The following is a 24285-nucleotide window of genomic DNA, read 5'->3' as shown; positions in this document are numbered from 1 at the left end:
AGGGCTGTGAATCTTCACTGGCCTCACGATTCAATTACGATTCAGAGCTCTACGATTCGATTCGATTCCGATTATCGATGCATCTCGATGCATCTTAAATCGATGCATCACTTTTTTTCCCCAATACATTATTTTTTCTTACTTTCTTTTTTCTCACTGTGTGGCTACTTTTAAAATAAAAGTGCATTTGGAATTGCATTGTATTATGATCCATAATTAAAATAAACAAATGCGTGTACTTCCATTATATTTTGTTCGATTATTTTATTATTTAATTTTTTTTATAATCGATTTTTGCCATTTGTGAATCGATGCAGAATCGTGCACGTCCGCATCGCGATGCATCTTATAATCGATTATTTTTGACACCCCTAGTGATTATGCTAGAGGTCACAATAGCTCATTTTATACAGTGAGGTCAAGTTTCCAAAAATGGACTCACTAAAATGAAATGGCTACTATGGCGACTAACATCACACATGACATGAATACAATTTGGCTCCTTGAATCCACAAGTTCTGTGATAAAAGCACATCAGCAAGAAATATTAAGTATCATGATCTAGCCAATCTGCTCCCACAATTGAACCTTTCTGTCTCTGTTGTGATAGTTTCTCGATATGATTAGTTGCCTGAAAAGGAGCACCCGACACCAGTGTCTTTCTGAAAGCGCTGGGAGCCGGCACACAAAACAGTTGGAGCGCTCTGAAAATAGACGCTGGGCGCAGCGCACTTTCTCTAGACGGCCGTGTGCGCCCGCATACGCTCTCTCCTCATTGGAAACAAGTGAAAAAAGACACTGGAGTTTAGGAAAAGAAGCTAGATGGACACACAGTCTTATTCAGATATGTTGTAGTGAGCGTTAAGTGAAATGTGAGTTCACGTGACCGGCTGGTTTACCAGGCTAAGAGTTTAGTTTAGTTTAGTTTATTAGGATCCCCGTTAGCCATTACACAAGGCAACAGCTACTCTTCCTGGGGTCCACAGTCAAAACAAACAATACAGATACATTACAAATATGCAAAGTAAAAGACAAAACACATTTTAAAATCATAAATTTAAGACAAACAAGAGAAAACAAACAAAAACTCACTCAACCTGGTTCTAAATACAGAATATGTCCATCCAAATAACCATGTAACCTCCATCACAATCTTCCTAAAATACTATACAGTATATACAGGCATATAATACTATATTATAATACATCTACCTATAGCCTAACTAATACATTACTATCCGTTTATCAATCATTATCTATCATCTGTCCACCCATAGTACATCCTTATATATTATATAACGTCTAACTATGTTACTACATTAATTACTATCAACTCTATACGATATCTAGGTGTATAATCACTATTTTTAATACCAGTTCCATTCATTGCGTATAATTAACTAGTTATGAAATTATAAAATGAACTTTTAGCTTCTTTTTAAGTCTATATCTACTTTCTATATTTATAATTGTAGGAGGTAGAGCATTCCATTCAGACATGGCTCGGTATGACAGATTTTTTTATTGCATTTGTTCTAGGCCTAGGTAAAGTGAAATGCTCCCTCGCCACCGGTCTGGTAGCGCGGGTATGTCTGTCACATGTTTATTGAATATGATTATATAAACATTCTGGTTCCTTGCTACCACAGATCTTTCTGAAAAACAACATTAGACTCACAAGCAGTCTTTGTTCCACCATCAGCCATGCTAGTTTTTTATGCATTAGCACTGCACTTGACCGGTCAGTACATTTAAGTGCAATACGAGCTGCTTTGTTTTGACCAATTTGTAGTTTGCTTAGTTGCTGTTTTGATGCACTGGTCCAGTGCAAGGGTTCAAGGGGCCCCTGGCCATGCCCGTTTTTCCATAGACAGAATGTTGCATAAATAAGTTATTTAGTTCCCGACCAGCCAGCATGACATGGTTGGTACCAATGGATGCCCTAGGTCTTTTATCTGATACTCTTATCTTAACTCTAGCTTTAAAAATGAGCCCGCTACAACCTCTGAAAGACAGTCATGTCGGCCCACGTCCGCGAGTTTTGCAGTGAAAAAGTGGGGTGGACAAAATCAGGATTTTAAAAAGAGAGGGGGACATCCCCCCCCCCCTTTCTCTATTTAAATGTCGTCCTTGTGTATCTTTGTGTAAGATGGTGACTTTACCTTGCAGCTATTTGAGACGGCCATCATCGCTGCTCTCACTTGTGGGTGCAGGTATTGAGAGGACATGATTCACTTTGCACAGAAGTTCTGCTCTGCTTTTTTGAATGCTTCAAGAGTAGCTCGTTTCTGTGGAGATGATGAAGGCAGAAGAACATGTAGACGTAGCAGTGAATTCCTGAGATTCTGAGAGTGAGAGTTATTCAAAACTAATTATAAACACGTGCCGGTGATAGTGGTCATAAAATTTCGAAATAGAATGCTCTGTGTCAAGTGTCCGTTTCAAATGGCTGTAGCTTTTGTGTGTAGTTCATTCTGCATGTTAACTTTACTTTCCATGGCTAACTTAATAATTACCTGACACACAAAGTATTTCTTCTTTAGTAGGCTATAAAGATATGGCTATAGTGAGCCATGGGAACTTTCTCAATCTTTCCCGTCTCTCTGTACTGGCAACTATCCAATAAAGGCAAAATTCCCATCTTTCATTCTTTCTTTCAGTCTTAAAAGGAAACATCCTGCTCATTTTGAAAACTATATTGTATCAACAGGTTGATATGCATACTGTAGCATCGGGTATCAAGCCAAAAAAGTAATTTGAGGCTGTCAGTTTCAAGTTATTATAGCTTGATATACATGTTAATAAAGCAAAGTTGTTGTTTTTTAGTTTACCATCAGTAATGCTGGGATATTTTATTCTGCTGTATTCTATGTGATTATAGACAAATATTACCTTGAAAATACTTACATTTAACATGATTCTTCCTTAAAGGAACACTCCGCCCATTTTCAACCAGCTTTGTATCATTAGAACATCAGTAGTATATCAGAAAACTGTAAACTGTTTTGAAGTCTGTCATTTAATTTGACAGTTATTGAGTGTTAAAGTGTGGACCAGTGATGTCACTGGTCCACACTAACTCAAATTAATAACTCATTCACTCAAATCAACTCTCAATAACTGTCAAACTAGATGAATGATGAATAGTTTGACAGTTATTGAGAGTTTATTTGAGTTAATGAGTTATTCATTTGAGTTAGTGTGGACCAGTGATGTCATTGGTCCACACTTTAACACTCAATAACTGTAAAATTAAATGACAGACTTCAAAACAGTTTACAGTTTTCTGATATACTACTGATGTTCTAATGATACAAAGCTGGTTGAAAATGGGCGGAGTGTTCCTTTAATGAAAATAACACAATTTGCATATTATTATTTCTTTACAATTATTATGGCAAATGGCATGCTTTCAAAAAAACTGAACAGAATAGCTGTTTATTCTTCTTTAAAAGAAGCAATATCCCAAAGAAGGTGGCTTGATTAGACTTGAAACCCGAAACACGACAAGATTTATGTGCAAGGAACAAGAGGTGTTTCAGTCTTCACCTCATTTGGGTTGTTACCCATTTAACTTCTGCACTGCGGGCAAAACAACCCACATAAAAGCAGTCCCACAGGAGCCTGTGTGTGTGTGGTAGCAGACCTGTGAAGTTCCAGCTAGTGGTGAGAGCCTCTACAATTAATATGATTCATTATTTAGCTATGATTTGTGCCACTTTTGAGAAAACAGCTTAATGTATAACCTAGGAATAGAAAAATATTATTAACCATTGAATCCATTTCCCCGCTTTCTAAATATATCATGTTTTCAACAGGATTGTGGAATATATTTTGACTGGGAGAAAGGGTCAGGTAAGAAAAATAATTCTTCTTCTTTTTTATATTATGTACAATATTTTAATGGTAATCCTGTTATGTTTGCTGTAGTTTAGTTTCATCCATGTTGGAAGAAATTCTGTCATAGACTACTTTTTAAAGTAACTTACAGTAGCCCATCCTAAAAATGGGACTGCAAATGTGTATTCTATACTATGTGATTATTGAAAAATGTTACCATGGGGATATTTTAAAAGTAAATTTAATATTGTTCTTCCTTATTGAAAATAATTTGTACAATTTGCACAAGAGAATAATTAAAATAATTAGTGCAAATGGTACAGTATGCTTTCAAGTTGATTATTATTATTTAAAACAACTGTATTAGCTGATGTAGTCTCACTGCGCCTAACCTAGTCTCGCTTGACAGACTCTCTCCGTACAATGGGGGATCCAATTGTTTTCAGCATGTGGCAACGAGCTAGCATTGTTGATGTTGTTTCACAGCGGCAGATACATTTGAGATAGACAGATTCGACATGGAGGGAGCGGAAAGGAAATCCATAAATAGTCACAGCCGGTCAGGCAGAGCGAGTCAGAGCCAATGGCAGAGCTTGTAGGGAGCGGAGAGGGATTTCTATTGGGCAACGGCAGAAATGGACGGCTCCAATGGGAGAGCCAGACTTCTCTCCCGGAAGGGAGGGAAGTCTGGCAAGTGAGACTGGGAGATGAGGTGATGGTTGACCACATGAACTGGAACATTGGTCTGATTATACTTTTTTTGGAATTACCACAGAAGTAAGCCGTCACCATGAGTACGGACGCGGAGATGGCGGTTTATGGCAAGGCCGCCATTTACCTACGTAAGCCAGAGAGGGAGAGGATTGAGGCTCAAAGCACACCTTTTGATGCCAAAACTGCTGCCTATGTGGCCGATAAGGTGGAGCTGTACCTTAAATGTACAATCCTGTCGAAAGAGGGTGGCAAAGCCACCGTCAAACTCCTTGACAACGATGAGGTACGTTTAAGTTTAATCAAACTCACAGCAGTGTACCTTACTGTTGGAATTTAAACACAAACTGAAAGTGTCTTTCAATATTTCAGGAGAGGACAGTTAAGGAGGAGGATGTCCACCCTATGAACCCTCCCAAGTATGACAAAATTGAGGACATGGCCATGATGACCCATCTCAATGAAGCCTCTGTGCTGTATAACCTCAAAGAGCGTTATGCAGCATGGATGATCTACGTAAGATACTGTGCCTATGGAGTAAATATTGTAGATGGAACGAAAACATACTGTACTGTAAGTGATCACATGACTCTCCTCCCCTTCAGACCTACTCTGGGCTGTTCTGTGCCACTGTGAACCCCTACAAGTGGCTCCCAGTGTACGATGCTGAGGTTGTAAGTGCTTACAGAGGCAAAAAGCGTATGGAGGCTCCACCCCACATCTTCTCTGTCTCTGACAATGCCTTCCAATTCATGCTGATCGGTATGTCTTTGAGAATATATAAATTGTCAATAAACAGGGTTCATGTTACATAGATGATAAATAATGAAATAATAAAATAAATACTATGTACTTATTTATTTCCCCTTATACAGATAGGGAGAACCAGTCCGTCTTGATCACGTAAGTTTCCCATCTGATTATATATATATATACAGTATATGTGTATGTGTATATGTATGTATGTATGTATATATATATATATATATATATATATATATATATATATATATATATATATATATATATATAATATATATAATATATATATATATAATACCATTATTTGACTGAATTTCTTCAAATCTATCTATACCCAGTGGAGAATCTGGTGCTGGAAAGACTGTGAACACAAAGCGTGTCATCCAGTACTTTGCAACAATCTCAGTGGGGGCGGGAGAAAAGGCCTCCCAAGGATCAGGAAAGATACAGGTATACTATTAAGCTAGAATTCTCAGAACATGGAAAGTATTTGTGGGAAGGAAAAACAATTCAGATATCAATGTTAAAATCTAAAACCTGAACTATAGGGCTCACTGGAGGATCAGATTATTGCAGCCAATCCCTTGCTGGAATCCTATGGTAATGCCAAGACTGTGAGGAACGACAACTCCTCTCGCTTTGTAAGTATGGAAGCACTTCTGTCTGCAACCTCCTTCTGTGTGTGTTGGGGGGGTATCATTATATATCACCAGTGTAGAGCTACATTAAATACTATGCTCCTTCAAACAGGGTAAATTCATCAGAATCCATTTTGGCGCAACTGGTAAACTGTCTAGTGCTGATATTGAGACATGTAAGTAAAAAGTCCTTATGGTGATGATGAATGAAAATGGCTGCCATAATCAGTGGACCAGATTTTAAGTTATTAACAACTCTTACAGATCTGCTGGAGAAGTCCAGAGTGACATTCCAGCTTCCTGATGAGAGAGGCTACCACATCTTCTTCCAGATGATGACCAACCACAAGCCTGATGTTCTTGGTAAGATGAGTAACTGATCGTGCTAACCCTAACGCAAACTGTTTACATAATCCATAATCACTCATTCCTTTCTACCTTTGTAAATCTCCAGAAATGTCGCTCCTCACCAACAACCCCTATGACTTCCCCATGTGCAGTCAGGGTCACATCACTGTGGCCAGCATCGATGACAAAGCAGAGTTGGATGCCACTGATGTGAGTGATGTTCAGTTCCGACACATTTTCTCATGCTTTGTGCATTAAATCATCATCACCATCACGGTTTCTTATTAATTTTCTGAAGTGATTTTGACTCACCATTGACACATCATTCGAATACAGGAGGCTATTGAGATTCTGGGCTTCAATGGTGAGGAGAGGGTGGCCATCTACAAGTTTACTGGTGCTGTGCTCCACCATGGTAACATGAAGTTCAAGCAGAAGCAGCGTGAAGAGCAGGCTGAGCCAGACGGCACAGATGGTGAGTTTAAACTTCACCCCAAAGTGGACAAGTCTGAATAGCTTTGAAATTAAATTTTCATTACAGCAGTTAAGTTTGTATTTTCTGTTATATTGGCTTTGACAGTCATTGTCACATATCTATAATGTATTTCATGTGGATCTTTCAGAGGCTGACAAGGTTGGCTACCTGCTGGGTCTGAACTCAGCTGACATGCTGAAGGGTCTGTGCTACCCCAGAGTGAAGGTCGGAAATGAGTTTGTCACCAAGGGACAGACTGTACCTCAGGTGAGCAAGATGCATCATTGTCTTGTTTCTTTAGTTTACACATCTTCTTTAAACAGAGAAGTTTAAGAGCCTTACAGCTTGAATAATTTAGGAGATAAATTGTGGGCGGGGGATCACATTGACAATTTAGGATTCCTCATTTGGCAGGTCATTAATACAAAGAAATTAAATTAAGTGAAAGCATTCTTATTTTTTACTGATTGCTTGTGAAGACATTGTTAGCTGTAAAACGCTGTCTACAATTAGAAAAAACCTAACTTTGGGTTACACTGCTAAATTATGTAATGTATCTACCCTTTTAGCAGTGGAAACTCAAACATAATGTGTATATTCTGCCATACATTGTCACATGAGGAGGCTTGAAAATAATTCTTAAATGTTCTCAGGTTGGACTAAAATTGATTCATGCTAATGTCTACTTTCTTCAGGTCAATAACTCAGTGAGCGCTCTGGCTAAGTCCATCTATGAGAGGATGTTCTTGTGGATGGTCATCCGCATCAACCAGCAGCTGGACACCAAGCAAGCAAGGCAGTTCTACATTGGTGTGCTGGACATTGCTGGTTTTGAAATCTTTGATGTAAGTATCCATTCAAGGTAATGGATAGACTGTTTAATTTAATAATCTTTCATAGTTTTATCATGTATTGCTGCGAGAGGTTAAGATAATCCTTTGTCCACTAACAGTACAACAGCATGGAGCAGCTGTGCATCAACTTCACCAATGAGAAACTGCAACAGTTCTTCAACCACACCATGTTTGTCCTGGAGCAAGAGGAGTACAAGAAGGAGGGCATCATCTGGGAGTTCATTGACTTCGGCATGGACTTGGCTGCCTGCATTGAGCTTATTGAAAAGGTACACAATAATGTTGTGACCATGTAATTATTGTTTGAATGCTTCATTACAACAATGGCTCTTCATGATGTATCTCTTTGCACCTTTCATACAGCCGTTGGGCATCTTCTCCATCCTTGAAGAGGAGTGCATGTTCCCCAAGGCTTCAGATACGACCTTCAAGAACAAAATGTATGACCAGCATCTTGGCAAAAACAAAGCATTTGAGAAACCAAAGCCCGCCAAAAACAAGGCTGAGGCCCACTTCGCCCTGGTGCACTACGCTGGAACTGTGGACTACAATGTTACTGGCTGGCTGGACAAGAACAAGGATCCCCTGAACGAGTCTGTTATGGGGCTTTACCAGAAGTCATCAGTTAAACTGCTGCCTGTCCTGTATCCACCTGTTGTTGAAGGTACAATTTTACTTTATAACTGTTTATGATTATGGAAATCTTCAATTTGTAACTATGGGCTCATTCATAAAACGTACAGTACGAGCAGCTTTAGTGTGACATTGGTGGCAGATACTGTCACGGTAGGGTGTTTTCATACTGTGAAATACCGTTTTCCCCATACCTCCACCACTTTTGATCATTTACATATCATGATTGATAAAAGCACTGTCCCACAAAAAAATACCACCTGATAGTCAGACAGTATATTCTAATATGCTGTCTATATATATACAATATAATATATTGTAATTGTTATTCATTAAAAAAGTCATTATCATTTGAAACAAGGAAATGTTTAGCTTATATTTCAGTTGATCATCAGAATTTGAATCAGCTTTATTGGCCAAGTATGTACACATACAAGGAAATTGGCTCCGGTTCGCTTAACTCTCAATGTACTCTCACACAAAAGAAAAGAAAAAAACAAGAATCACAAAGGATAATCAAAGATTAGCATTAACTACTATATACATGTACAATGCAATAATAATAATAATAATAATAAGTGTATGAAAGAGCACCTATGTTGAAAGTGTGTGTATGAAGGGGATTATGTACAGTACATAAGGATATATATAGTTATAGGCAGTTATTGATATAGGCAGCATTAATACAGTTATTTACACGTATAAATAAGCTACATGTATAAACAATCAGGTCAGGTCAGGTCTTCCTCACAAAAGAGAAGACGACCATACACACATCCAACACTGCTGTCACTTCTGCACACCCTGTTGTTGGTGTCACTGTACCTTAAAAATATTTTCTTCCCTGCAATATAGATTTTTTTCACCATGAGTTGATCTAAAGTTTAAATTTCCTCTCTGTCTTAAAATGATCAATTGAAAAACAGAGGCTGGTGGCGCCAAGAAGGGAGGCAAGAAGAAGGGTGGTTCCATGCAGACTGTGTCTTCAGCGTTCAGGGTAAGAAGGTTTAAGAACATCATCAAGTTTCAGTTTGGAGTTATACTCAAATGTATTGAACTTCACAAAGAACATTTGGTTTCATCTTGTATCCATAGGAGAACTTGGGCAAGCTGATGACAAACTTGCACCGCACCCATCCCCACTTTGTGCGTTGTCTCATTCCCAATGAGCATAAGACTCCAGGTACACTGTCAGCTGACATGATCTTTCTAGTGTCTGATCTTAATAGTCATTTATAGTGAATCATTCTGATTGGGATTAATAACTTTCTCAAAATTAACAGAACTTTTCTTTCATTTTCGTTTTTACAGGTATGATGGAGAATTTCCTGGTCATCCACCAGCTGAGGTGTAATGGTGTACTGGAGGGTATCAGAATCTGCAGAAAGGGCTTCCCCAGCAGAATCCCCTATGCTGATTTCAAGCAGAGGTATTGTTGAATGTTTGATAAGGGATTTCTGATGCAAGATAAGAGGAGAAAGTGCTCACTATGAACACATTGTCTCTTTCAAAAAGGTACAAAGTACTGAATGCCAGTGCGTGCCCTGAAGGAACATTCGTTGACAACAAGAAAGCCTCAGAGAAGCTGCTTGGATCAATTGATGTGCCTCATGACGAGTATAAATTTGGACACACCAAGGTGAGTATTCAGGAAGACAAAATAAAAAAGTAGTATAGTGACCTTTATAATTTAGTTCCAAATCAATCAACGATAATGGCATGTTTTTTTTTTACTGTATTCAGGTCTTCTTCAAAGCTGGTCTGCTGGGTGTCCTTGAGGAGATGAGAGATGAGAAGCTTGCTTCTCTGGTCACCATGACTCAGGCTCTCTGCCGTGCTTACCTCATGAGGGCGGAGTTTGTGAAGATGATGGCAACCAGGCATGTTGAAAACAGCGATTCCAAATAAGTATTTCTGTCATATACTATCCACTCCAAAAGTGAAGTTATCCATGACAGCAACTTTTTTCCCCTCATAGGGATTCCGTTTACACCATCCAGTACAATATCCGCTCATTCATGAATGTCAAACACTGGCCATGGATGAAGGTCTACTACAAGATCAAACCTCTTCTGCAGAGTGCTGAAACTGAGAAGGAGCTGGCCGCGATGAAGGAGAACTATGAGAAGATGAAAACAGACCTGGCTGCGGCCCTGTCTAAGAAGAAGGAACTAGAGGAGAAGATGGTGTCTCTTCTGCAGGAGAGGAATGATCTGCAGAATGCGATGGCATCTGTGAGTAGACTTCACTAGCCAGCCGTCTTTTTGTTGTCTTTTCTGATTTCCCCCCCATGTTCTACCCAATTGTACTTCGCTAATTTCCCCCCTGCTGTCCCGGTCGCTGCTCCACCACCTCTGCCGATCTGGGGAGAGCCGTAGACTAGCACCATGCTTCCTCCGATACATGTGCAGTTGCCAGCTGCTTCTTTTCACCTGACAGTTAGTATGGAGGCGTCTCCACCGCTTCTGGACCTGGGGGTGTAAACCAAGGAGACGGAAACAGTTTACCGGAAACATGTGCGCCAAAAACATCATAATCCTCGATTAATTTTCGGATGCAAAGTTTCTGTATTGGCTTAAAAGATGTGATATTGTAAATTAGCTAAGTTTCTACAAGAAATTCTTCGTAAACTTTGTTTGGTACTGTACGTCCATCTTTTGTTTTGTTGTTTTTTATCCTGTTTCCGATGCCGAGAGGCGTAATTCAAGGATAATGGAAACCAGGCTTTTCTCCTCGGGAAGAGCCAGGTGACACGAGGTTACCTGACAGTGGGGAGCTTCACTGGCTGGACGTAGCACGTGGGAGGATCACGCTATTCCCACCAGTTCCCTTCCGCCTGGAACAGGTGCCCGACCGACCAGAGGAGGCGCTAGTGCAGTGACCAGGGCACATACCCTCAATCCGGTTTCCCACTCACAGACACAGCCAATCATGCATTTATGGAGGCCCGAGCAAGCCGGAGGTAACACCGGGGCGCGAACCTGCGACCCTCATGTTGGTAGGCAGGGAATCTACCACTGCTCAGAAGAGCCCTAATTTTATTTTAAGAATTACTAATATAAAGAGGGTAGGATTAATCTTATATTTTACATTTTGTCCAGAATATGTTAACATGTTACTTCCTTTTTGTTTCATTATGAACTAGGAAGGAGAGAATCTGAATGATGCTGAGGAGAGATGTGAGGGACTTATCAAGAGTAAGATCCAGCTGGAAGCCAAACTCAAAGAGACAACTGAGAGACTGGAGGATGAGGAGGAAATGAATGCTGAGCTGACTGCCAAAAAGAGGAAACTCGAGGATGAATGCTCTGAGCTCAAGAAGGACATTGATGACCTGGAGCTTACCTTGGCCAAAGTGGAGAAGGAGAAACATGCCACTGAGAACAAGGTTCATGAGTCTCCATGTCAGCTAATAAAACAAATAAAATTAGAATAATCAGCCATTTTAAACTAAATATTTATTTAAAAAAAAATAGGTGAAGAACCTGACAGAGGAGATGGCCTCTCAGGATGAGAGCCTTGCTAAGCTGACGAAGGAGAAGAAAGCCCTCCAAGAGGCACATCAGCAGACTCTTGATGACCTGCAGGCAGAGGAAGACAAAGTCAACACTCTGACCAAGGCCAAGACCAAGCTTGAACAACAAGTGGACGATGTGAGTTTATGAAGTCAGTATGGCAAAAAAGATAGGTTGGCTCTTGAACTTGATAATTACAACCCTGTCTTAATGTGCAGCTTGAAGGTTCCCTGGAGCAAGAGAAGAAGCTCCGCATGGACCTTGAGAGAACCAAGAGGAAGCTTGAGGGTGATCTGAAACTGGCCCAGGAAAGCATCATGGACCTTGAGAATGATAAGCAGCAGTCTGATGAGAAACTTAAGAAGTACATTTTTTTTTTCCCCCATTTCATTTATTCATGACAGAGCCAATCACATGTGTTTGATGATCTGGTAGTTTGGATGGATGGAATGTTTGTAACTATTCTCTATATATACAATGCTCACAGGAAAGACTTTGAAACCAGCCAGCTCCTCAGTAAGATTGAGGATGAACAGTCCATGGGTGCTCAGCTTCAGAAGAAAATCAAGGAGCTTCAGGTGACACATTTACTATGTAACATTTATGTATTTTAAAAGTTTCATGGCTTTTAATTAAAGTGAACATTTGCTGCAAATTATAATATTTACATTCAATAGGCCCGAATTGAGGAACTGGAGGAAGAAATTGAAGCTGAGCGTGCTGCTCGTGCCAAGGTTGAGAAGCAGAGAGCTGACCTCTCCAGAGAACTTGAAGAGATCAGTGAGAGACTTGAGGAGGCTGGTGGAGCCACTGCTGCTCAGATTGAGATGAACAAGAAGCGCGAGGCAGAGTTCCAGAAGCTGCGTCGTGACCTTGAGGAGTCCACCCTACAGCATGAAGCCACCGCTGCTGCTCTCCGGAAGAAGCAGGCTGACAGTGTTGCTGAGCTGGGAGAACAGATCGACAACCTCCAGCGTGTCAAGCAGAAGCTTGAGAAGGAGAAGAGTGAATACAAGATGGAGATCGATGACCTTTCCAGCAACATGGAAGCTGTTGCTAAAGCAAAGGTACATCATATCATATAATTAATAGCAACAGCTTCATTGATATATTTTTATTATAATATTTTTTAACATCAAAATTCCAAACTCATATCCAGAAAATAATGTAATGCTGAATACATTAAACAATATTTTTTTGTAATTGTTTTTAGGGAAACCTGGAGAAGATGTGCCGAACTCTTGAGGATCAACTCAGTGAAATCAAGACCAAGAGTGATGAAAATCTTCGTCAGAATAATGACTTAAGTGCACAGAAAGCACGTCTCCTGACAGAAAATGGTATGTATAGTTCACCATTCAAACAGGGTATTCTGCTGTGTGAATTTTTAGAGAAACGGAATATACTGTACAAAACTGATCAATCCAATATTCACACAAGGCGAGTTCGGACGTCAGATTGAAGAGAAAGAAGCTCTTGTATCTCAACTGTCCCGAGGCAAGCAGGCCTTCACACAGCAGATTGAGGAGCTGAAGAGACAGATTGAGGAGGAGGTTAAGGTAAGAAACGATTGAGTGTCCATTGATAAACTCTTGTTTGGAATTTGGACATTTTTCACACTTAATCATCTTTAATTTAACAGGCCAAGAATGCCCTTGCCCATGGTGTGCAATCAGCCCGCCATGACTGTGATCTTCTGAGGGAGCAGTTTGAGGAAGAGCAGGAGGCGAAGGCTGAGCTGCAACGTGGAATGTCCAAGGCCAACAGTGAAGTGGCCCAGTGGAGGAGCAAGTATGAGACTGATGCCATCCAGCGCACTGAGGAGCTTGAGGAGGCCAAGTGAGTAAAATCAAAATCCACACATCAATGCTTAGTTCAGAATTGGAGCACAGTAGTACTGTATGCTGATATATTTAAAATGTGTCACATTTAAATCGTTATTTATGTTTGTTTAGTTCTTCAATATTGGGGTGAAATGGGACTATGTTTTGATTTACAATGGAATTTGAACATTGTAATGTGACTACATCCATGCAATCCTGTCCCTCCAACATCTATCAACCTCAAACATCTAGACTTCAGCTACTTATTTTCATTGAGGGACAAATTACAAATATTCAACAGGAAAAAGCTTGCCCAGCGCCTTCAGGAGGCTGAGGAGCAGATTGAGGCTGTGAATTCCAAGTGTGCCTCTCTGGAGAAGACCAAACAGAGGCTCCAGGGTGAGGTGGAGGACCTCATGATTGATGTGGAGAGGGCCAATGGGCTGGCTGCCAACCTTGACAAGAAGCAGAGGAACTTTGACAAGGTAGGATTGTTATTTATTCTTGAAGTATAATCAGCTGTTTTTGTATTGATGAATATGAAACTAAGTCAACTGTATGGGTTGCATCTTATTCAGGTCTTGGCAGATTGGAAACAAAAGTTTGAGGAGGGTCAGGCAGAGCTTGAAGGAGCTCAGAAAGAGGCTCGTTCTCTCAGCACTGAGCTGTTCAAGATGAAGAACTCCTATGAGGAAGCTCTGGATCAGCTGGAGACCCTGAAGCGTGAGAACAAGAACCTGCAACGTGAGTTCTCCCAGATAATGTTCGAATTTGCTGTTAGGTTGGCTTGAAATGAAAACAGGCTGAATCAATATCTATCTAATTTGATTTAATAATATACTCTGTGAAGAATTAACAATATTAAACACACACATCTTTCTGCAGAGGAGATCTCAGACCTGACTGAACAGATTGGAGAGACTGGAAAGAACATCCATGAGCTGGAGAAATCCAAGAAGCAGGTGGAGACAGAGAAGTCTGAAATCCAGACAGCACTTGAGGAAGCTGAGGTAACAGTTCATTTAATTTTCATTCAGTTTTAATTGCTAATTTGAGTACATGTATTCCTTTTCTACAAGAAATGTGAACAGCTTATCAAACAGGAGATTGTCCACTTTAACATTCAAAAGGGAGGAAGGGCTCTGCTTTGTTTCGTTGTTGTTGTTATTATTATTATTATTGTTTTTGTTATATCATTAGGGAACTCTGGAACATGAAGAATCCAAGATTCTGCGTGTCCAGCTGGAGCTCAACCAGATTAAGGGTGAGGTTGACAGAAAGCTGGCAGAGAAAGATGAGGAGATGGAGCAGATCAAAAGGAACAGCCAGAGGGTGACTGACTCCATGCAGAGCACTCTTGACTCTGAGGTCAGGAGCAGGAATGATGCATTGAGAATCAAGAAGAAGATGGAGGGAGACCTGAATGAGATGGAGATTCAGCTGAGTCATTCTAACCGCCAGGCTGCTGAGGCCCAGAAGCAGCTGAGGACTGTCCAGGGACAACTGAAGGTAGGACACACAGCAGTTGTGCAGACATAAATAGACGTTGTTAGTGGAGCCACATTCTGATATTTCTGTAAATCATTTTCTTGACATTCTACTTTTTATTTTTTTTATTAGGATGCACAATTGCACCTTGATGATGCTGTCAGAGGACAGGAAGACCTCAAGGAGCAGGCTGCCATGGTGGATCGTAGGAATGGTCTCATGGTGGCTGAAATTGAGGAGCTCAGGGCTGGTCTAGAACAGACAGAGAGAGGCCGCAAAGTGGCTGAGCAAGAGCTGCTGGATGCTAGTGAGCGTGTTGGCCTTCTGCACTCTCAGGTAAACAAACAAAATAATTTACTCCCTAATTTTCAAACAGCAGTTTTAAAATAATATGTGTACTCATGAGTGAACTTTCTCCTTCTAGAATACAAGCCTTCTGAACACAAAGAAGAAGCTGGAGACTGACCTGGTCCAGGTCACGGGTGAAGTAGATGACACTGTTCAGGAAGCAAGGAATGCAGAGGAGAAGGCCAAGAAGGCCATCACTGATGTATGTTTAAATTGCAGTTGTTACTTTCTTTGTATTACTCTTTTTCCTTTTTATACTCCTAATACACATTATCTTTTCTAGGCTGCTATGATGGCTGAGGAGCTGAAGAAGGAGCAGGACACTAGCTCTCACCTGGAGAGGATGAAGAAGAACCTGGAGGTTACTGTCAAGGACCTGCAGCACCGCCTGGATGAGGCTGAGAACTTGGCAATGAAGGGTGGCAAGAAGCAGCTCCAGAAACTGGAGTCTAGAGTAAGAGACATACGTTAGGCAAATGTGCATAGAAAATGTACAACTGTTTCAGTAAAAAATTGATTCTTAATGCCTGATTTCTTTCTGAAGGTGCATGAGCTGGAGGCAGAGGTTGAGGGAGAGCAGAGACGAGGAGCAGATGCTGTGAAGGGTGTCCGCAAATATGAGAGGAGAGTGAAGGAACTCACCTACCAGGTATAATCTCACTTAATGCTGATGCATCCATATCAGTCAAATATACATAGTTATTACTAGACATTTACATGTGCATATTTACTTTGTCATAGACTGAAGAGGACAAGAAAAATGGTGCCAGGCTGCAGGATCTGGTAGATAAACTGCAGCTCAAGGTGAAGGCCTACAAGAGGCAGGCTGAGGAAGCGGTAAGGCCAAATATATGTATCTATATATTTCCCCCCCATGGGTGTACAACTACTAGCAACTACCAACAAAACTAAGGTCATTCCAGAGTTTTAAACACCTAACTATCTCTATGACCTTCCAGGAGGAGCAAGCCAACGTGCATCTGTCCAAGTGCAGGAAGGTTCAGAATGAGCTGGAGGAGGCTGAGGAGCGTGCTGACATTGCTGAGACCCAGGTCAACAAACTGAGAGCTAAGACCCGTGACTCTGGCAAGGTAACTGAGGCCATTCAACAAATACATAATTTATGAAAATAAAAAATGTAATTGATACTGTATCTCATGAACACTGTAGTCTGGACATACCTAATTTAAAATACATAGGACAAATAAAATGCTTAACTGTGATCAAAATGGTCTAAAATAAACACAATTATTCCTTCTTTTACAGGGAAAAGAGGCTGAGTAAAACACACTATGGCTGACGGGTATACCAAGGACACCTCTTTATTCTTCAATAAAAATATATGATTTACCTTCAAGCACACTCATTCTGTCTTTTTTCCCAACATGTAGTAAGGGTGAATTTTGGATCATTGTTGTTACAAACAATATTTCTTAGGAAATCAGCACAGATAGACTTTAAAGTTTACAGCATGATTTACCCATTTCTCATACTGTACAAAAATATTAGTCCTACCACACTGGGTGCCAATCCCTGAGAGATGTAACCAAATAATTTTGCTAGATGACCCATGCATGTTCACTATAGTATTCACCTTATGTTCAGACGCGGGGGTGGGCCAAATTCTTCCGGGTCATGTTAACACTTTCGGCGGTCACGGTGCCAAATATGAAAGAACGTCATGAAGAAGAGAGTTGTTTTTGTAGCGGACAGTGCAGGGGGTAAAATAAAGAACGTAGCCTACTACTTTGAGCTCGGTACACAGCAAGCAAGCGAGTATCCACTGTTAGCCAGGTCAGATAACGTTATTGTCGACAATGACGAGCACTTTCTTGTAAAACATACCTGGACTCCAACAAAGAAAGCTTCAAATAGTTTTCTCTCCTCCGAGCGCTCTATAAGACCCGCAGACGTTAACGTAATTCCCTGGAATGCGAGACTTAACGAGCCAGTTACATGGCGTTGCATTCTTAGACATTGCCGTTTGCTTCTATTTGGTATGTTACATACAATTGGCTAAATTATTAGTTAATTCAGAGTTAGATGATATTGGAGCAGCCAGCCATTTTCTTTTTCTTTTTTTTTTAGCCGGAAGTCGTCACATGACCACACAACCGGGTCCAATGGGCGTGGCTACATAAGGTGAATAGAGAGTCAAAGTCCACGTCACTTCCTGTTTTACTTGGGCACCAAGAGATTTTGTCCGCCATTCATTTTCCCATAGAGATTTTGTAAAATGCTGAGCCCGCTTGGTGGTAGCTCTCCACATATATAGTAAATAAGAGCATTTTCATCAATCTCCACATCCTTTATGAAGTCCATAGAGTCGCATGTGAAAAGACGCTAGTACCATTGTGCAAGGTAAAAAAAAAACTAATAGGTGGAGATCTTTTCAGTGAGCCAATGACTGAAACGATAGCGTGGCATTTTGAGTTATTCATCGAGTTATATATTTTCTGTAGTGTGTAAAATATATAGGTGTGCAATCTGTGCATAGGTTGTCAACTTTATAAATCCTATATAAGGGATTCATAGATCATATCAGGTAACCTGATGAAGTCCTTCCTGGGTGAAACGTATGACTATTGGAAAAATAAAGCACGTTTGACGTGGTGGTAAGGACTGAAGCAGACTACGCCACCTATTGGGGATTTCAGCCAAGGACGTATCAATACAGTAGGACCACTAGACCAAAATACCCAAAGTATGTATGCACTATGCACAGATTCAACACAAAGGAAGACAGAGACGAGTTTCCAAATAAACAATGTGACCATCGATCGGTTGGGAAACACTGCACTACCCAGCCCAGCAAGCAAAATTACATCATGATAACGTTGTGATGACGTCTTTCAGTGACGTCCAGGACGTGGCCAAATCACAGCCGGTTTGGGGATGATTTAGACGTCTACGCGGGAACGTCAAGCTGACGTCGAAATATGACCGTTGCCATGAATGTGCATGTTCAGTTATTCTATGTACACAGTGTATATTCAGCAACTTTATACATAAAGCTATAATTATGTCCAGATTAACAATTTATGCTACATTTTCAAACTAGAACGACCGCAACGCGGACTTATGCCTCCGCCATTAGTTCATTCTACAGTCCAAATCGCCATTTGAAGCAAATTGGAAGAAATTCCGTCAAGGCGCTCCTGAGATGTTGCGTTACAGAGCTTGAAAATTGGGTGTGTGAGGTCACAGTGACATTGAACTTTGACCACCAAAATGTCCTTGAGTCCAAGTGGACGTTTGGGGCAAATTCGAAGAAATTCCATCAAGAAATTCCTGAGATATCGCGTTAACAAGCTTGAAAATGGCATTCGAGAGGTCACAGTGACCTTGACCTTTGACCTTTGATAACCAAAATGGAATCAGTTCATCCTTGCGTCCAAGTCAATGTTTGAGCCAAATCAGAAGAAATTCTATCAAGCCGTTCTTGAGATATTGCGTTAACGAACTTGGGAATGGCGTTCATGAGGTCATAGTGACCTTGAAGTTTGACCACCAAAATGTAATCAGTTCATCCTTGAGTCCAAGTCGATGTTTGAGGCAAATTTGATGAAATTCTGTCAAGGCATTCCTGAGATATCGCGTTAACAAGCTTGAAAATGGCGTTCGAGAGGTCACAGTGACCTTGACCTTTGACCACCAAAATCTACTCAGTTCATCCTTGAGTCCAAGTCGATGTTTGAGGCAAATTTGATTAAATGCCGCCAAGGCATTCCTGAGATATCGCGTTAACAAGTTTGAAAATGGTGTTCGAGGTCACAGTGACATTGACCTTTGACCTTTGACCACCAAAATCTAATCAGATCATCCTTGAGTCCAAGTCGATGTTTGAGGCAAATTTGATGAAATTCCGTCAAGGCATTCCTGAGATATTGCGTTAACAAGCTTGAAAATGGCGTTCGAGAGGTCACAGTGACCTCGACCTTAGACCACCAAAATCTAATCAGATCATCCTTGAGTCCAAGTCGATGTTTGAGGCAAATTTGATGAAATTCCGTCAAGGCATTCCTGAGATATTGCGTTAACAAGCTTGAAAATGGCGTTCGAGAGGTCACAGTGACCTTGACCTTTGACCACCAACATCTAATCAGTTCATCCTTGAGTCCAAGTCGATGTTTGAGGCAAATTTGATGAAATTCTGCCAAGGCATTCCTGAGATATCGCGTTAACAAGCTTAAAAATGGCATTCGAGAGGTCACAGTGACTTTGACCTTTGAGCACCAAAATCTAATCAGATCATCCTTGGGTCGAAGTGGATGTTTAAGGCAAATTTGATGAAATTCCGTCAAGGCGTTCCTCAGATATTGCGTTAACGAACCTCGTACGGACGGACGGACGGACGGACAACCCGGATCCATAATGCCTGGCTATCGCCGGCGGAGGCATACCCCTTTCTCTATTTAAATGTCGTCCTTGTGTATCTTTGTGTAAGATGGTGACGTTACCTTGCAGCTATTTGAGACGGCCATCATCGCTGCTCTCACTTGTGGGTGCAGGTATTGAGACTGAGAGGACATGATTCACTTTGCACAGAAGTTCTGCTCTGCTTTTTTGAATGCTTCAAGAGTAGCCCGTTTCTGTGGAGATGATGAAGGCAGAAGAACATGTAGACGTAGCAGTGAATTCCTGAGATTCTGAGAGTGAGAGTTATTCAAAACTAATTACAAACACGTGCCGGTGATAGTGGTCGTAAAATTCGAAATAGAATGCTCTGTGTCAAGTGTCCGTTTCAAATGGCTGTAGCTTTTGTGTGTAGTTCATTCTGCATGTTACTTTACTTTCCATGGCTAACTTAATAATTACCTAACCTGACGCTGCCAGATGGATGTAAGTTCGTTCACATTTGTTTCACAACCAACATCCATCTGGATTCGGCCAAGCTAAATTGCTGAAGAGGGCGGTCACTTTTTTCAAGCTACTAGGCAGGTGATTGGATGGACCGTCTGTCTGTCACCGTCTGGGCTTGCCAACGCCAACTAATCAGATCGACTTCCCTTCATGACGTAGCAGCCTTACAGCTAGCGGATGGCTGCTATGTTCTCCCAGCCTAGCAACGGTCTGAAGGCTATCTCCCCAAATTCTACAACAATGTCTTGTTTACTAACGTTCATAGTTGATAACGTTACAGCAATACAGTTACGGTTTCGTACTCACTGTAAGATCAAGTGTTTAACGTTTATGTTAGCTTATTGTTTTGAATAGAATGTTTGACTAGCTCACTGGAGCTAGCCTCGGTAGCCGCCGCCATGTTGAATAGTGAAAGAACTACAAATGCAGAGGCGCCTCTCGGTGGCGTCACACCCGGTCTTGCCTAAAGCCCGCCCGTAGCTCACGCTGATTGGTGCGCCTGGGTGGCGGCCGGTTTGAACGCCTATCTGAGGCCAGGTCCAGACTGAGGTGGATTGTGAATTTGTGGAACAATGCCGCCCCCGTCTGGTGGAGTCAGGCTAATAATTACCTGACACACAAAGTATTTCTTCTTTAGTAAGTGTAACGGGTTTAATTTGGTTCATGTATGAATTTAACCAAAACACCACCATTTTCCTTCGTTTTGTATGTGAATGTCTTGTTGAATGTATTCTGTTGTTGCGCGTGAACGCACCCTGAGGGGTGTGTCGCTTTGTGCACATGCGCACAGCTCCAGACAGTCGGATGGGAGATGGGAAAGAGACCAGGTGTGTCGGAGATGTCTCTGTCTGAGAACGCTTATTATTTATAGTTTATTTTGTATCAGTGTATGCAACAGTTTATTGTTTTATTTATTTTGTGAACAGTAAAGAGTTCTGAGACCCACTACTGCTGCCTCCTGTCTCATAAGTGTCGCCACACAGTATATAGTAGCCTGAACACAACGCAGACGAAACACACCGGCTACATTGGTGCCGTGACCTTTTTTTGGATTTATCTGTGATCGATGTCGTCTCGGTCGCCGTGGGAAGCTCGACACAGTTGATCTTTTTTTCAAGTTGTAGCACGTGTAGTGAAAAGCTAGCATGGTTGCTCAGGCTAGCCGTCGTGGAGTTTTCCCCAGCGTAGAGGAGCATGGGGAGAAGCGTCGGAGAATGACGGAGGAGCAAGCCAGGGAGCAGCGGTCGGCCATGCGGCGCTGTCCGGTGGAGGTGGGGGAGCTGGTCGGTGAAGGAGCCCGGGGGCAGGCGCTGCAGGAGCGGGCCCAGGGTGAGCGCGTCGCGAGAGGTGCTATGGAGCTACGTGCGGGAGAGCCGGCGTCCCGGGAGTTCAGCTGGGTCGCCATGGACTGAGTTAAGGGTGAACGTGCCCTAGTGTTCTGAACTGTTCCGGGTCTGTTATGTTGTTTTGCCATGCTGTTGAGTTATGTCTTAATTTTTCTGTGATAAGCATGTTTCACTGTGGGGTGGTTAAAGAAAGAGACTGTGGATTCCTGAGCTGAGGAACGTACTGCAGATCCCTGACCTGGTGGGGGCCTCCGATCACCTCTTCATGCTTTTCCCTCGGAGAGCGACGAGGACGTAGGTGGAGAGTGGCTGAACGAGGAGTAGCTGCTCACTGGGGACACTGGGACTGTTCAGGTGTTGCCGGGACGAGCCAAGGAGCCACGACAGAGACAGTGTCTTGTTGGAAGGAGTGTATGACAATGCTGTGTGATGTGTGTTTGATTTATTTTGTTTTTCCAGGAATGTGGAGGGTACTGTGCGGGAGCTCGTTACATGGGATGTGTTGGCGGAGCGCGGAGAATGGTGTGGCATAAAGCTAACGTAGCTATTAGATAGCTAGGAATTTTGGGATGTGTGTTAAGGGGGACACGGTCGCATGAGCCCAAAGGGACCACGTGTAGTGGGGTGTAGGCTGCACCCCTATGTTCTGAAAGGGTTGGGGGTCTGATCAACCTGTGATTCCTTTTAATCTGGTTTACAGATAGTTTTCGTACTGAACTCAAAGATTAGATCTTTGCTAGATGGTCCAGGGGGCAAGATTGGGGAGTGTCTTACGGAAGCACGGTACTTGGTGTGAAGTGGAGCTTTGATGCAGGATGATTTTGGTGAAATTCAGGGGGGGTGAATGTAACGGGTTTAATTTGGTTCATGTATGAATTTAACCAAAACACCACCATTTTCCTTCGTTTTGCATGTGAATGTCTTGTTGAATGTATTCTGTTGTTGTTGCGCGTGAACGCACCCTGAGGGGTGTGTCGCTTTGTGCACATGCGCACAGCTCCAGACAGTCGGATGGGAGATGGGAACGAGACCAGGTGTGTCAGAGATGTCTCTGCCTGAGAACGCTTATTATTTATAGTTTATTGTTTATTTTGTATCAGTGTATGCAACAGTTTATTGTTTTATTTATTTTGTGAACAGTAAAGAGTTCTGAGACCCACTACTGCTGCCTCCTGTCTCATAAGTGTCAACACACAGTATATACAGTAGTAGCCTGAACACAACGCAGACGAAACACACCGGCTACATAGGCTATAAAGATATTAGGGGTGGGGGGAAAAATCGATTCACTTAAGTATCGCGATTTTTAATGTCACGATTTTTTGAATCAATCTTTTATTCCAGAATCGATAATCGCGTCATTTTTTCTGTTTGTTTATGTATGAAATGTTGCCACTTTCATCCAGTACATTATAGAGCGCTTCCCTCTGCTCCATGGCTCATACAGCCAATCATGTACCTTGTTAGTACAAGTGACACGGAAACAGCCAATCATTTAACAGACAAACTCCGAGTGCACCCGCCCCATGACCCGTCCCCACTCACACAGCTAATCATATCCCTTGACAATGGTGGAATTGCTAGTGACGCGATGGTTTGATCCCGAGCTGAGATTCCCGACATCTCCTGGATAAGCAGCACTGTCGAGTTGCAGCAAAATAGACAGTTTGTGTTGTACTCTGAAAGGGTTTCGCCCCCCTTGAATCAAATTGTACATTATCAGCTTTATTTTAGCATGCAAAAGTAGCGCGAGACCCATTCCTGGCTAATGAGTCTCGCATTTTGGTCCTCCGCTGACGCCTCTCGTTTGATCTCACCCGGCGTTACAAATAATTTGATGTGGGTGAGTTTCAATTCGTGTTAACGTAACGTGTTAACATGTGTTCCATTAATAAGAGCCCGGGAAATTAACGTTAATGTTAAGACACCAATTTCACAAATACGGACGTCTGCAACGTTACTTTACGGAATGGCATCCGCAGCTCAATTCGCTTCTGTGAGCAGAGACAAAGTTGAAGTGTTGGAAAGGTTTTACTTGTACTTTGGGACAGGAATAACTCATTGTGTCATCTATTGAGCACACAGCTTATATGACTTTATGTCTTCTGCTTGGGCGGAGTCTTGATGCGTATATAAAACTGTACTGGAGAAATGTACCGCCTTTTCAGCGAGGCAAGGCTTTTTCTCGCCCAACTAACGGCGCACGGTCCCCAGCGCGGTCGCCCTCCAGCCCTACATAAGCCTATGACTATTTGTAGTTAAGCAAGTCAACGCAAAACCCAGGCTTTTCCATACCTCTGATTCACCTAACGTTAACCATACAACCCTGAAATACACGTTACCAAACTTTCTTTAAGAAGGCTGGCAACGCTAGGCTGTCATCAAAGTAAAACGTCACCATGTCTGTAAATAATGCTTGCAGTTGGACTCAGAGCATATGTGTGTGTGTGACAAATTAGACCTACCTGTGTGCCTTGAAAATAAGGTGGTTCAAAATAAAGTGGCTAAATGCAACCTTTTTCTTCTCATGTTTTTTATTAAGGCTAATTAAAATTATCAACAATTATTGATATAGACTGATATGAAAGTATATATACTTACAGTATATACAATATACTTTTTAACTATATCGCCCAGCCCT

General features: G+C 41.7%; 1 protein-coding gene across 1 annotated transcript; it reads left to right on the top strand.

The window, feature by feature from the left end:
- Window positions 1-4630: 4630 nt before the first annotated feature.
- LOC310795381 (myosin heavy chain, fast skeletal muscle-like) lies at window positions 4631-16562 on the top strand (the record flags this gene model as incomplete). Its single annotated transcript, XM_083657413.1, has 38 exons — window positions 4631-4837; window positions 4924-5067; window positions 5157-5313; window positions 5427-5454; window positions 5652-5763; window positions 5862-5954; window positions 6064-6127; window positions 6216-6314; window positions 6406-6509; window positions 6636-6774; window positions 6923-7041; window positions 7470-7619; window positions 7727-7897; window positions 7992-8292; window positions 9188-9258; window positions 9357-9444; window positions 9573-9690; window positions 9777-9900; window positions 10005-10141; window positions 10240-10495; window positions 11407-11649; window positions 11738-11914; window positions 11995-12140; window positions 12264-12354; window positions 12454-12843; window positions 12990-13116; window positions 13217-13335; window positions 13419-13615; window positions 13901-14084; window positions 14178-14343; window positions 14485-14609; window positions 14800-15108; window positions 15220-15423; window positions 15512-15637; window positions 15719-15889; window positions 15980-16084; window positions 16177-16272; window positions 16395-16562. The coding sequence occupies 38 exons, from the start codon at window positions 4631-4633 to the stop codon at window positions 16560-16562; spliced, it is 5826 nt and encodes a 1941-aa protein (XP_083513539.1).
- Between the last annotated feature and the right edge of the window lie 7723 nt (window positions 16563-24285).

Source organism: Poromitra crassiceps (genome assembly GCF_964638095.1).
Source record: "Poromitra crassiceps genome assembly, chromosome: 21".
Taxonomy (NCBI): domain Eukaryota; kingdom Metazoa; phylum Chordata; class Actinopteri; order Beryciformes; family Melamphaidae; genus Poromitra; species Poromitra crassiceps.
Note: the sequence above shows the minus strand (reverse complement) of the source record. Positions and strands in the feature narration are given on the sequence as shown.